We start from the raw sequence: 13,414 nt of genomic DNA, 5'->3' as shown, positions 1-13,414 counted from the left end.
AACCTGAAGACATACTGGGTTAAAACTCTTGAATAACAGCCCTGATAGTGCTATTCAATTTGTCACACTGAGAGGTTTGGTCCTAATTTTAGTATCAGTATTTGATAATGGATTTGATTGTAAATTCTTCAATGCAACATAGCTGCAGCATTTTAAAAGTTAGTTATGAGTTCATTTGATGCATATTGCTTGATTTTGATTTATTTCAACTAAATTATCCTTACACAATTAGACTACTAAATCTGTAATAGGAATGATGCCAAAACACCTTGAAGAAGAGCTGAATAACCACACTGTTTTGAACCACACTTCCTTGAACTTTTCCTGACCTCATGCCTTGTGATTTCTACATTTCCATTTTGCATTGACCATAGCTTGCAATGTAGAGGATGGTTTGGATCTGGCTGGATTCCTTGGACTCGAGTACAAGACTATACTGGAAGGGGGAAAATGGGAAACTGATCATCTATAGGTCAATAAGGCATCCCAAATAATAAATTAGTTCCTTGAAAAAATACCCTACATCCCACATTATTCACTAAACAATTTCAATCATTATCTTCTCTTTGCCCTGGGCTATAGTTTATTCTTCATTGGAAAGAAGAAGATGTGGTCCATATATATAATGGAGTATTATGCCTCCATCTGAAAGGAGGAATACCCAACTCTTGTATCAACATGGACAGGACTGGAAAGGATTATGCTGAGTGAAATAAGTCAAGTAGAGAGAGTCAATTTTCATATGGTTTCACTTGTGGAGCATAAGGAATAACACGGAGGACATTGGGAGATGGAGAAGAGAAGTGAGTTGGGGGAAATTGGAGGGGGAGACAAACCATGAGAGACTGTGGACTCTGAGAAACAAACTGAGGGTTTGGGAGGGGAGGGAGGTGGTGGTTTGGGTGAGACTAGTGGTGGGTATTAAGGAGGGCACGTATTGCATGGAGCACTGGGTGTGGTGCATAAACAATGAATTCTGGAACACTGAAAAGAAATAAAATAAAATGAAAAAAAAGAAAAAAAGAAAGATGGACAAATGGGGCAATTTAAATGTCTATGATGGGGTGCCTGGGTGGCTCAGACGGTTAAGCAGCTGCCTTCAGCTCAGGTCACGATCCCAGGGTTCTGGGATCAAGCCCCATGTCAGGCTTTGTGCTCGGTGAAAGGCCTGCTTCTCGCTCTCCCCTGCAACTCCTCCTATTTGTTTTCTCCCTCTCCTTCTGTCAAATAAATAAATAAATAAATAAATACCTATGATGGAGATAACCTGTCTGACCTATTATTTATATTTAGAAGTGATAATTATAAGAACGTGTTCATATATAACGCATGTTATATCTAAACTTTTCAGAACCAACAACCAAGACTCCATAGAAATAAGACACAGAAAAAGATTAGCCTTGAAACTTGGTTAGCCTCTGTGAAAAGATTTTAAGTATCCAAACAGCAACCACCAAATTCAAAAATAAGTAAACAAACAAAAACCAAACATTTGAACTAGTTGCTTTTTTTAGAAATAAGCTTATTAATAATAACAATAACATTTAGATAAATTCTTATTTCCTTTAATAACAATACTTTGGATAACCAACTATTGAGCTCTAAACTAGCTCTAAACAAGGCAACAGAGAAAATAAACTACAAACAGAGATACCTGAATTTATAAAAGACACTGAATTTATAAAGTATTGTGGGCAAGTCCTATTTACAGCAAGTCTAATTCTACTCTATCTGTTTTTTTTTTCTTTTTAATCAGTTTTACAATAGATGTGAAATCTCAAAAATTATTTTTAAATAGCAGCATGGCTATAGTACTACTATATTTTGCCACACTGACAACTCTAGTTTTAAGTTAAACTCTGAAGTTTGATAGTGGATTTGATAATAGACCCTTTAATGGAACCTAACTGTGAACTCCTTCAAATTTAATCCCAAGTACATTTGGTATAAAATGTAGAACTACATACAGTGCCGAATCATACAGGGACAAAATGACTGTCCCTGAACTGAGAGCCCTATGCCTCCTTCTTTACTCTGTTTCCACCCTGATTTTTTGAAAAATAATTTAGTAAATAATTCCTCTTTTCATTTCAACTTCTAAAGATTGTAGTTGGGTGTTTGAGCTGGACATGTTCAGAAGCCTTAGACTTTCATTTCTGAAAACGTTTAATTTGAAAAAAAAATGTTAATTACTTAAATAAAAATAAACAAACCTGACAGGAACGTTCCTAAAATTGCTTCAGTAAGCTTCCCTGAGCTGTCAGGGCGGCCGCCCATCTCACTGCCTCCCTCTATTGCCCCCTTGATGCCCACAAGCACTGAGCTCTCTTTCCCTTAGGACGTTATTGTTGGAAGGTAGTAATTAGGCCCCTGGAGATTAACATGTGGATAAGTTTTTAAAGATCAGGCACTAGGCCTCTCTTCAGTGAAAAAAAGAGACAGATGCAAGCACTCTTTTAAGCAACAATAGCTTTATTATTCCTTCCATGCACAGTATTCAAGGATACAATTTTATTTTTTTATTATTATTTTTTAAAGATTTTATTTATTTATTTGACAGAGAGAAAAAGAGAGAGAGAGAGAGAGCACAAGCAGAGGTGGAGGGGGAGGGAGAAGCAGGCTCCCCGCTGAGCAGGGAGCCCGATGTGGGACTTGATCCCAGGGCCCTAGAATCATGACCTAAGCCGAAGGCAGATACTTAAGCGACTGAGCCACCCAGACGCTCAAGAATACAAATTTAAAATCACAAACAAACTTCAGAAACTTAAAGACTGAACTGTGTTGTAACCAGGAACGCGAGAGATTGGTTTTGGGGAATGGCTCAGGTACACAGGTCCCCCAGATTGCCACCAGACAGAGAGGGAGGGAGGTCATGGTAGGACAGAAAGGTCAGAGCTTAAAAGACTACATTGGATGAGTCTAGGCTTACTCGAGTCACTGTGACAACTGTTCTCCCCAGTTCTAAACAGTGTTTTAGAGATTTCTATTTTTCCTCCAGACCTCTGAATTTTTTTTTTTAATTCCTAATGAGGTAGTGGGAAAAGGGCATATATATTTAATTCATGGTTTTGTATTTTTATTGTTCATATGATAAAAAAAATTTCTTTAGAATTTGTGTGTTTTGCCTTCAGTCAAACCCCATTTTATTGGAATACAATGGTCTTTAATAGAACATGATATATGTTACTTAAGTCTTCAAGTTTATTTAATATAAATAAATTCAATTAAAAATTCACATCCATCTCAAATGTCCATGAAGCACAAAGATTCTGGAATTTGAAAATACAATGCTGACACAAGATCAAAGATTCCTGGGTAGACTTGTAGTAATGCACAGCCAGCTACTTACAAAGCTAAAACCAGACACGAGAACCATAGTTGCTTCCTATACATAGCATCAGACTGATACTAACATGCTACCAGTATCTGGCACTGCAACAATTGAGCACTTCACTTTGGTCATTATGTTTATTGTCTACCCCTTAAGTTAATGGTCCTTCGTGGTTAAGGGTGTAGAAAGAACTTAAGCTAAAAAGTACTCCCTACACAAACTCTTTAAGTGTATATATTATAAATTACAACCATATACATTTCCTGAGATTCCAGGTGCTCATTTCTATCCTTTTATTATCACATGTACTCACACGGATAATGAAGTTACATATGAATTCTAGACCCTGATGAAGGCTGTTGATTTGTTCCCTTATTCTTGTGAACAACTGGTTCTACTACCTCTCATTTTCTGAACGTGTTCTCGCTCTACAAAAGCATCAGTCTACAGTTCCACAGACAGACGTCTGTCCTTTTGAGCTGCTATAAGTTCCTTCTGGTTATTCTCTGTGCCCTTCCTATTCTAATCCGTGGCCTTATTCGAATCAGAAGAACTGGGTCTGAGGACTCCATGTTCCCTCCACGCTCTTAGCTACGAAGGACTTTTCCACTTCCACCTGAGCACGTAACGTGGTTTCATACAACTGAAGTTGCTTTAAGTCTGAATCTAAGTAAGTGCACTGGTATTGCAATTTAGAATTCTTTTCTAAGTGAAGATAAGAAACTGACAAACAGGATTATAAATTATTCTGTCAATCACCTGATGGTGGTTTTCCTTTTGCAGGAGGAGTTTTTGAAGGGGTTTCCTTCTCTTTTTCTGGCTCAGGAGGAGGAGGGGGAGGCTCAGCCAGCAGAACTTCTTCTTTTTTCTCAGCTTCCTTTTCTTCTAATTTCTTTTTAACTTCAAATAGATAATAAGATTGGACCTTTATTAGAGACTCTAGACACCTATTATTTTACTTGAACCAAGATAAGCCTAAATTAGTATAAAATTGCCCATACTGATTTAAGTTTAAATTCCAGTTTTAAGGCTCTCCCTTAAATCATCCAGTCCTTAAAGCTAGGATTTGAAGACTTCCTTGGTTAGAAATATTGTCTTCTTCAGGGATGACGACGATGATGACTACGATGTGGTGCATGTATGTGTAGTTGGTAGAAAGTCTTGTTGACATGGATGCCGAGTATAAAAGTGACATGCTAGCTGTAGCTAAGGTAGTGGAATAGGAAAATAAAGGATGACTTCAAAAAACCAAGGTGAAGAATACATGAAGAGAAGGTGAAAAAAAAATGGACAGAAGCCTTGGGGGTGGGAGGGAAACTGAAGGGGAAAGACCAGTGCCTTCCAGCCTTCTGGGGATAAAAGCATGCAAAGTACATGGAAGAGTGCTTAGTACTCAAGTCTTCTTAGCAATTCTTTTTTTTTTTTTTTTTTAATTTTTTATTTTTTATAAACATATATTTTTTATATACATATATTTTTATCCCCAGGTCTGTGAATCACCAGGTTTACACACTTCACAGCACTCACCAAAGCACATACCCTCCCCAATGTCCATAATCCCACCCCCTTCTCCCCAACCCCCTCCCCCCGGCAACCCTCAGTTTGTTTTGTGAGATTAAGAGTCACTTATGGTTTGTCTCCCTCCCAATCCCATCTTGTTTCATTTATTCTTCTACCCACTTAAGCCTCCATGTTGCATCACCACTTCCTCATATCAGGGAGATCATATAATAGTTGTCTTTCTCTGCTTGACTTATTTCGCTAAGCATGATACGCTCTAGTTCCATCCACGTTGTTGCAAATGGCAAGATTTCATTTCTTTTGATGGCTGCATAGTATTCCATTGTGTATATATACCACATCTTCTTGATCCATTCATCTGTTGATGGATATCTAGGTTCTTTCCATAGTTTGGCTATTGTGGACATTGCTGCTATAAACATTCGGGTGCATGTGTCCCTTTGGATCACTACATTTGTATCTTTAGGGTAAATACCCAATAGTGCAATTGCTGGGTCATAGGGCAGTTCTATTTTCAACATTTTGAGGAACCTCCATGCTGTTTTCCAGAGTGGCTGCACCAGCTTGCATTCCCACCAACAGTGTAGGAGGGTTCCCCTTTCTCCGCATCCTCGCCAGCATCTGTCATTTCCTGACTTGTTGATTTTAGCCATTCTGACTGGTGTGAGGTGATATCTCATTGTGGTTTTGATTTGTATTTCCCTGATGCCGAGTGATATGGAGCACTTTTTCATGTGTCTGTTGGCCATCTGGATGTCTTCTTTGCAGAAATGTCTGTTCATGTCTTCTGCCCATTTCTTGATTGGATTATTTGTTCTTTGGGTGTTGAGTTTGCTAAGTTCTTTATAGATTCTGGACACTAGTCCTTTATCTGATATGTCGTTTGCAAATATCTTCTCCCATTCTGTCAGTTGTCTTTTGATTTTGTTAACTGTTTCCTTTGCTGTGCAAAAGCTTTTGATCTTGATGAAATCCCAGTAGTTCATTTTTTCCCTTGCTTCCCTTGCCTTTTGCGTTGTTCCTAGGAAGATGTTGCTGCGGCAGAGGTCGAAGAGGTTGCTGCCCGTGTTCTCCTCAAGGATTTTGATGGATTCCTTTCGTACATTGAGGTCCTTCATCCATTTTGAGTCTATTTTTGTGTGTGGTGTAAGGAAATGGTCCAATTTCATTTTTCTGCATGTGGCTGTCCAATTTTCCCAGCACCATTTATTGAAAAGGCTGTCTTTTTTCCATTGGACATTCTTTCCTGCTTTGTCGAAGATTAGTTGACCATAGAGTTGAGGGTCTATTTCTGGGCTCTCTATTCTGTTCCATTGATCTATGTGTCTGTTTTTGTGCCAGTACCATGCTGTCTTGATGATGACAGCTTTGTAATAGAGCTTGAAGTCCGGAATTGTGATGCCACCAACGTTGGCTTTCTTTTTCAATATCCCTTTGGCTATTCGAGGTCTTTTCTGGTTCCATATAAATTTTAGAATTATTTGTTCCATTTCTTTGAAAAAGATGGATGGTACTTTGATAGGAATTGCATTAAATGTGTAGATTGCTTTAGGTAGCATAGACATTTTCACAATATTTATTCTTCCAATCCAGGAGCATGGAACATTTTTCCATTTCTTTGTGTCTTCCTCAATTTCTTTCATGAGTACTTTATAGTTTTCTGAGTATAGATTCTGTGTCTCTTTGGTTAGGTTTATTCCTAGGTATCTTATGGTTTTGGATGCAATTGTAAATGGGATTGACTCCTTAATATCTCTTTCTTCTGTCTTGCTGTTGGTGTAGAGAAATGCAACTGATTTCTGTGCATTGATTTTATATCCTGACACTTTACTGAATTCCTGTATAAGTTCTAGCAGTTTTGGAGTGGAGTCTTTTGGGTTTTCCACATATAGTATCATATCATCTGCGAAGAGTGATAATTTGACTTCTTTGCCGATTTGGATGCCTTTAATTTCCTTTTGTTGTCTGATTGCTGAGGCTAGGACCTCTAGTACTATGTTGAATAGCAGTGGTGAGAATGGACATCCCTGCCGTGTTCCTGACCTTAGTGGAAAAGCTTTCAGTTTTTCTCCATTGAGAATGATATTTGCGGTGGGTTTTTCATAGATGGCTTTGATGATATTGAGGTATGTGCCCTCTATCCCTACACTTTGAAGAGTTTTGATCAGGAAGGGATGCTGTACTTTGTCAAATGCTTTTTCAGCATCTATTGAGAGTATCATATGGTTCTTGTTCTTTCTTTTATTGATGTGTTGTATCACATTGACTGATTTGCGGATGTTGAACCAACCTTGCAGCCCTGGAATAAATCCCACTTGGTCGTGGTGAATAATCTTTTTAATGTACTGTTGAATCCTATTGGCTAGTATTTTGTTGAGTATTTTCGCATCTGTGTTCATCAAGGATATCGGTCTGTAGCTCTCTTTTTTGGTGGGATCCTTGTCTGGTTTTGGGATCAAGGTGATGCTGGCCTCATAAAATGAGTTTGGAAGTTTTCCTTCCATTTCTATTTTTTGGAACAGTTTCAGGAGAATAGGAATTAGTTCTTCTTTAAATGTTTGGTAGAATTCCCCCGGGAAGCCGTCTGGCCCTGGGCTTTTGTTTGTTTGGAGATTTTTAATGACTGTTTCAATCTCCTTACTGGTTATGGGTCTGTTCAGGCTTTCTATTTCTTCCTGGTTCAGTTGTGGTAGTTTATATGTTTCTAGGAATGCATCCATTTCTTCCAGATTGTCAAATTTATTGCCGTAGAGTTGCTCATAGTATGTTCTTATAATAGTTTGTATTTCTTTGGTGTTAGTTGTGATCTGTCCTCTTTCATTCATGATTTTATTTATTTGGGTCCTTTCTCTTTTCTTTTTGATAAGTCGGGCCAGGGGTTTATCAATTTTATTAATTCTTTCAAAGAACCAGCTCCTAGTTTCGTTGATTTGTTCTATTGTTTTTTTGGTTTCTATTTCATTGATTTCTGCTCTGATCTTTATGATTTCTCTTCTCCTGCTGGGCTTAGGGTTTCTTTCTTGTTCTTTCTCCAGCTCCTTTAGGTGTAGGGTTAGGTTGTGTACCTGAGACCTTTCTTGTTTCTTGAGAAAGGCTTGTACCGCTATATATTTTCCTCTCAGGACTGCCTTTGTTGTGTCCCACAGATTTTGAACCGTTATATTTTCATTATCATTTGTTTCCATGATTTTTTTCAATTCTTCTTTAATTTCCCGGTTGACCCATTCATTCTTTAGAAGGATACTGTTTAGTCTCCATGTATCTGGGTTCTTTCCAAACTTCCTTTTGTGGTTGAGTTCTAGCTTTAGAGCATTGTGGTCTGAAAATATGCAGGGAATGATCCCAATCTTTTGATACCGGTTGAGTCCTGATTTAGGACCGAGGATGTGATCTATTCTGGAGAATGTTCCATGTGCACTAGAGAAGAATGTGTATTCTGTTGCTTTGGGATGAAATATTCTGAATATATCTGTGATGTCCATCTGGTCCAGTGTGTCATTTAAGGCCTTTATTTCCTTGCTGATCTTTTGCTTGGATGACCTGTCCATTTCAGTGAGGGGAGTGTTAAAGTCCCCTACTATTATTGTATTGTTGTTGATGTGTTTCTTTGATTTTGTTATTAATTGGTTTATATAGTTGGCTGCTCCCACGTTGGGGGCATAGATATTTAAAATTGTTAAATCTTCTTGTTGGACAGACCCTTTGAGTATGATATAGTGTCCTTCCTCATCTCTTATTACAGTCTTTGGCTTAAAATCTAATTGATCTGATATAAGGATTGCCACTCCTGCTTTCTTCTGATGTCCATTAGCATGGTAAATTCTTTTCCACCCCCTCATTTTAAATCTGGAGGTGTCTTCGGGCTTAAAATGTGTTTCTTGGAGGCAACATATAGATGGGTTTTGTTTTTTTATCCATTCTGATACCCTGTGTCTTTTGACAGGGGCATTTAGCCCATTCACATTCAGGGTAAGTATTGAGAGATATGAATTTAGTGCCATTGTATTGCCTGTAAGGTGACTGTTACTGTATATGGTCTCTGTTCCTTTCTGATCTACCACTTGTAGGCTCTCTCTTTGCTTAGAGGACCCCTTTCAATATTTCCTGTAGAGCTGGTTTGGTATTTGCAAATTCTTTCAGTTGTTGTTTGTCCTGGAAGCTTTTAATCTCTCCTTCTATTTTCAATGATAGCCTAGCTGGATATAGTATTCTTGGCTGCATGTTTTTCTCGTTTAGTGCTCTGAAAATATCATGCCAGCTCTTTCTGGCCTGCCAGGTCTCTGTGGATAAGTCAGCTGCCAATCTAATATTTTTACCATTGTATGTTACAGACTTCTTTTCCCGGGCTGCTTTCAGGATTTTCTCTTTGTCATTGAGACTTGTAAATTTTACTATTAGGTGACGGGGTGTGGGCCTATTCTTATTGATTTTGAGGGGCGTTCTCTGAACCTCCTGAATTTTGATGCTCGTTCCCTTTGCCATATTGGGGAAATTCTCCCCAATAATTCTCTCCAGTATACCTTCTGCTCCCCTCTCACTTTCTTCTTCTTCTGGAATCCCAATTATTCTAATGTTGTTTCGTCTTATGGTGTCACTTATCTCTCGAATTCTCCCCTCGTGGTCCAGTAGCTGTTTGTCCCTCTTTTGATCAGCTTCTTTATTCTCTGTCATTTGGTCTTCTATATCACTATTAGCAATTCTTTAACTCAAGCAGCAACTATGGATTGGACTTGAACTGTGCCTGAAGGAAAGGAAGGGTCCTAACAATGAGGTAAGACTCCCACCACCTACAGCTGATAAGTAGTAAAAACAAGAGTAGGCCCAATTCTGGTCACCAGAGTTAGGTCAGTGAAACAGAAGAGAAAAATCGGTGCCCTCTGAAGCTTACGTGTTAGTGGTGGTTGGTAAACCATAAACATGCTGAGTAAGTTCATTTATAGAAGGGGTGGTGGTCAGTGCTACGGAGAAAATAAAGCAGAATGGAGTCAAGAGGGTCAGCAGTGCTGGGGGGCAGCTTCTGAAGTTTTAAATGGAGGGCTGAGCAGGATAGAGGAGCCGGCCAGCCTGAGGACCTGAAGGAGCAGAACAGGGCTGGTTCGTGCTTTTCTAGGCTCTTCTTGCTGGTTTGGCTCTTTGCCTCTCACCATTCAGGTTCACCCTTCCTGTCCCGACTTCCCTGGCTGCCCTCCTCGCTGGACATGGCCTCAGTGTCACTGACTGCACCACAGGCAATGCATACCCTCCCTCTTGTGTGGCTACTTCTTTTTATACCTATTCCCTCTGCCCTTAGATTCTTCTTTTCAATTCAGCAAGCAAGGAGGCTTTATTCTATTAGATGTTTTTTCAAAGTGGAAAGTAAGGGTTTTTTTTTTTTTCTGATTATAAAATTAATACAGAAATATCGTTTGCAAAAATCCAAAACATTTTAGACAGATAAGCGGAAAGGGAAATTGCCTGTAGTGGCTCTGTCCCAGTCTTCCTCCACCATAAGTACCATCTGGACCGCCAGATTCTTTCCTATGCATATATATTTAGTACAGAGACATACTTTTTAAAAACATACATTTTAAAAACAAAACCAGGACTATTTTATATATAACCAGCTTTTCCCTGCTTAAAAGTATATAATGGTCATGTTTTACCTCAATGTATACAGAAGTACCACAACCTCTTTTTTTCCCCCTTACCTTAATCAGGACATTTAATTCATATTGGGCTAGGTCAATGGTTTTAATGATAAGCTATTTGTTAAAATGATTAACCCATAGGAATGTAAATCTTAAATAAGTGGCAGTTGTTAATGTAGTCAGTGATTAGAACGTAAAATCTTCAGGAAGATGTTGAAGTGAGTCTGACAGCTGGCAACAACAAACCAATTCTAACCTGTAGATGTTTGAAGCTACAGCTTAGAATTGTGGTGTTTTTGCCTTCCAACCAAGACTCTAGGATCACTGTGGGTGGTTTCCTCTAGTCTCCAGCCTAATTTCTGTCAAATAACATATTAAACTGCTTAATATATGGATTGGTATTTGTTTTGTCTGAGAGCTTCACATGGGTGGTTATTAGGAGGAGACATTTGGACATGGGAGCTTGTTTTCCTAAGCATACGCTCCTGGATCCTCATGGTATTTATGGCTTACACCTATGTGCTATTTGGGGGTCAGTTAATTGATACATTATAGTGGTTAGATCATGAATATAGTGATAGGAGATAGCAAGCTATCAAGGCAGTTTTAGAATCCTTGTGGTATTACTAACTTTGACTTTTTTATTATGCCAAGAAGCTGCAGTTGTCAATACAATTAGCAGTGACAGATAAATAAAAGGAAAGATTTATTTTTCATATCATTTTGCAAAGGTAAAATTCTCCATTGAAATCTGGCCTTAGCAGTGTATTAGCCTAAGATCCGTTTCAATAATAAATATCAATAATACTATGAAAAGCTAGTGGGCAATTGTTATTGGTTGAATGAAGAAGGAAAGAGGTCAGGATGGTTTAATGTGATTAGATATAGTCCAGAAGAAGGCTCATAAAATAAGTAGTTAATAATCAATGAAATCACGCCACATCAAGATTTGGGGGAAATAAACTGTCTAGGATTTCATCCCAAAGGAGGGTTAACTCCTAAGTTAATACTGAAATCTTCACTCTTTTCTATAACATCCTTAATTTTAACTCTATTGTTTTTCCTCATGAAAAATACTTTCAGTTTTCATTTTGATTAAATTAAAATACAGAAAAATCTCTTATTTAGAAATCTCTGCAGCAGAGAGCTAAATTCAGGAGGAGAAGATACTTGTAGGTAGTATAACCCAAATAAAACAGAGAACTTGGCAATCGCGTGTTCATTTTTTCCCAAACTCATTAAAACCACACATTTTAGTTACATAAGTTCAAAATTATAAAGAAATGTTATTACCTTTATTCTCTTTTTTTGTTATTTCAGTCGTAAACATTTCTTTTACTTTGTGACATAGAGACTCTTTATCTATTTCAGCATTGATTTTTATCAAAATATTTTCTGGCTCTGTAAACCATTGCTCCAATAAAGGCCAGTTGTCCAAGAAGCCTATAATTCTGCAAAAATATTGTATAATAACATATACCAATTAAAATATTTGAGTAACATTAGGTATAATTAACTTGGCACGCATAATGAAAATATAAGCTGCCAATGTAGTTAAACTGAAAAAGGAACTCTAAAAAATATACAGGCAATGGATTATTATTTATTTTGAAGAAGAAATTATTTAATAACATCAAGCAATATTTTTTTGAGATATGTGGGGGTAAAAGAAGATTTGAAAAGGCCACCGTTTTAGGAAACCTTCAGTGTAAGTTTGGTTCACTAAGTGGAAATCTACAGGAAGATCGCCTGCACTCACTGTAGAATTAACTCTGAGCACACTTCTCATGGTAGCTACAGCCTGAGCTATAGCCTGAGGTCATCTGTTTTTTCTCTTACAGACAGAAATCAAAGAAATCTTTGAGTAAATGTGAATAGCTCGGCCTTACTTGCTTGACTCACAGATGATCTTGGGATGATTCCTGAAACAGTCTTATCTTCCTTATGGATAGATAAACTTACTGTAGTTAGTTAGCTAATTAATGTAGATAATTACTTGTCTCTGGCCCACTTCCTATTTTTAGACTTCTCCAGGTTTCATAAAATTGTCTAACTCTGTCTAAGTTTTCTCTTCCAATGAATAAACTGTGCACAACCAAGAGAAGGGTGTTTTTGTTTTGTTTTTTGTTTTGTTTTGTTTTGTTTTTTTGTATAACATCATTTTAGCAATGGAAGTTGTTTTAAACTATACTCCAGTCTGAAGCCTAGCTCTTTGAAATATCATATCTTCACTGGCATTCGCTGAATGAGGGCTAAATTAGGATCCCATGTAATGAAACATAAAGGGAAGTGTACCATGATTTAATTCTTCCCTTCCCAGTCTATGATGATTTGTGCTCTGAATACAGAAGCAAGCACATAAATTTTTCACTCAACATCAAAACTTTTTAGCTTTGTTTTACTTGTAAAAGGATGAATGCTAGGAAATACATCTTTTTTTTTTTTTTCCCCAAGATCTGACGATTCCAAAGTGACTGATGGTCAGTCTGTTCTAAGGGCAAGAAATAAGAAGCAGGACAGTGAATTTTAGACTAACCTATGCTGAATCTGGTCTCTTAAATTCTGGTCCTCATCCGTAGCTTGGTTTTCAGCAGTGACATGTTGAGCGATGTCTCCATGAGAAGTTTCACTTGAAAATCCTTCAGCTATGATACAAAAATTATTTAATTACATAATCTGCTAAAACAAAATTGCAATAGCACTGTTAAAATTTACTGATGCCAGACAACCAATTGATATGATCCTGCCATTGTTCTAATATTCATTAAATATTAGCAACATGTTGAAAGCATATAGTTTTGGAATCAGATTAAAATTTTCCTTGGCAACTGAAGAAAATGATGTGCTATACAACATTAAAGAGAAGCTGTAGTTTAAATTCATAGGCTCTCAGAATTGACTCTGAAGAGGTGAGAATGAAAAGTGGTGTGTCATG

At 37.6% G+C, this 13,414-nt stretch overlaps 1 protein-coding gene across 2 annotated transcripts in view; it reads right to left on the bottom strand.

Moving 5' to 3' along the window:
- The window catches only part of SPEF2 (sperm flagellar 2), a 182,360-nt gene that overhangs the window by 79,111 nt on the left and 89,835 nt on the right, over positions 1–13,414 (bottom strand). For both annotated transcript variants that reach the window (XM_059173780.1, XM_059173781.1), the window contains 3 exons: positions 13,016–13,124; positions 11,773–11,930; positions 4,091–4,231 (listed from right to left, as the gene is read on the bottom strand). In XM_059173780.1, the coding sequence (XP_059029763.1) occupies positions 4,091–4,231; positions 11,773–11,930; positions 13,016–13,124 (408 nt within the window). The remainder of the gene's footprint in view (positions 1–4,090; positions 4,232–11,772; positions 11,931–13,015; positions 13,125–13,414) is intronic.

The sequence above is a fragment of the Mustela lutreola genome, chromosome 5, assembly GCF_030435805.1.
Source record: "Mustela lutreola isolate mMusLut2 chromosome 5, mMusLut2.pri, whole genome shotgun sequence".
NCBI lineage: Eukaryota > Metazoa > Chordata > Mammalia > Carnivora > Mustelidae > Mustela > Mustela lutreola.
The sequence above is the reverse complement of the archived record's forward strand: the minus strand, read 5'-3'. Positions and strand labels throughout refer to the sequence as shown.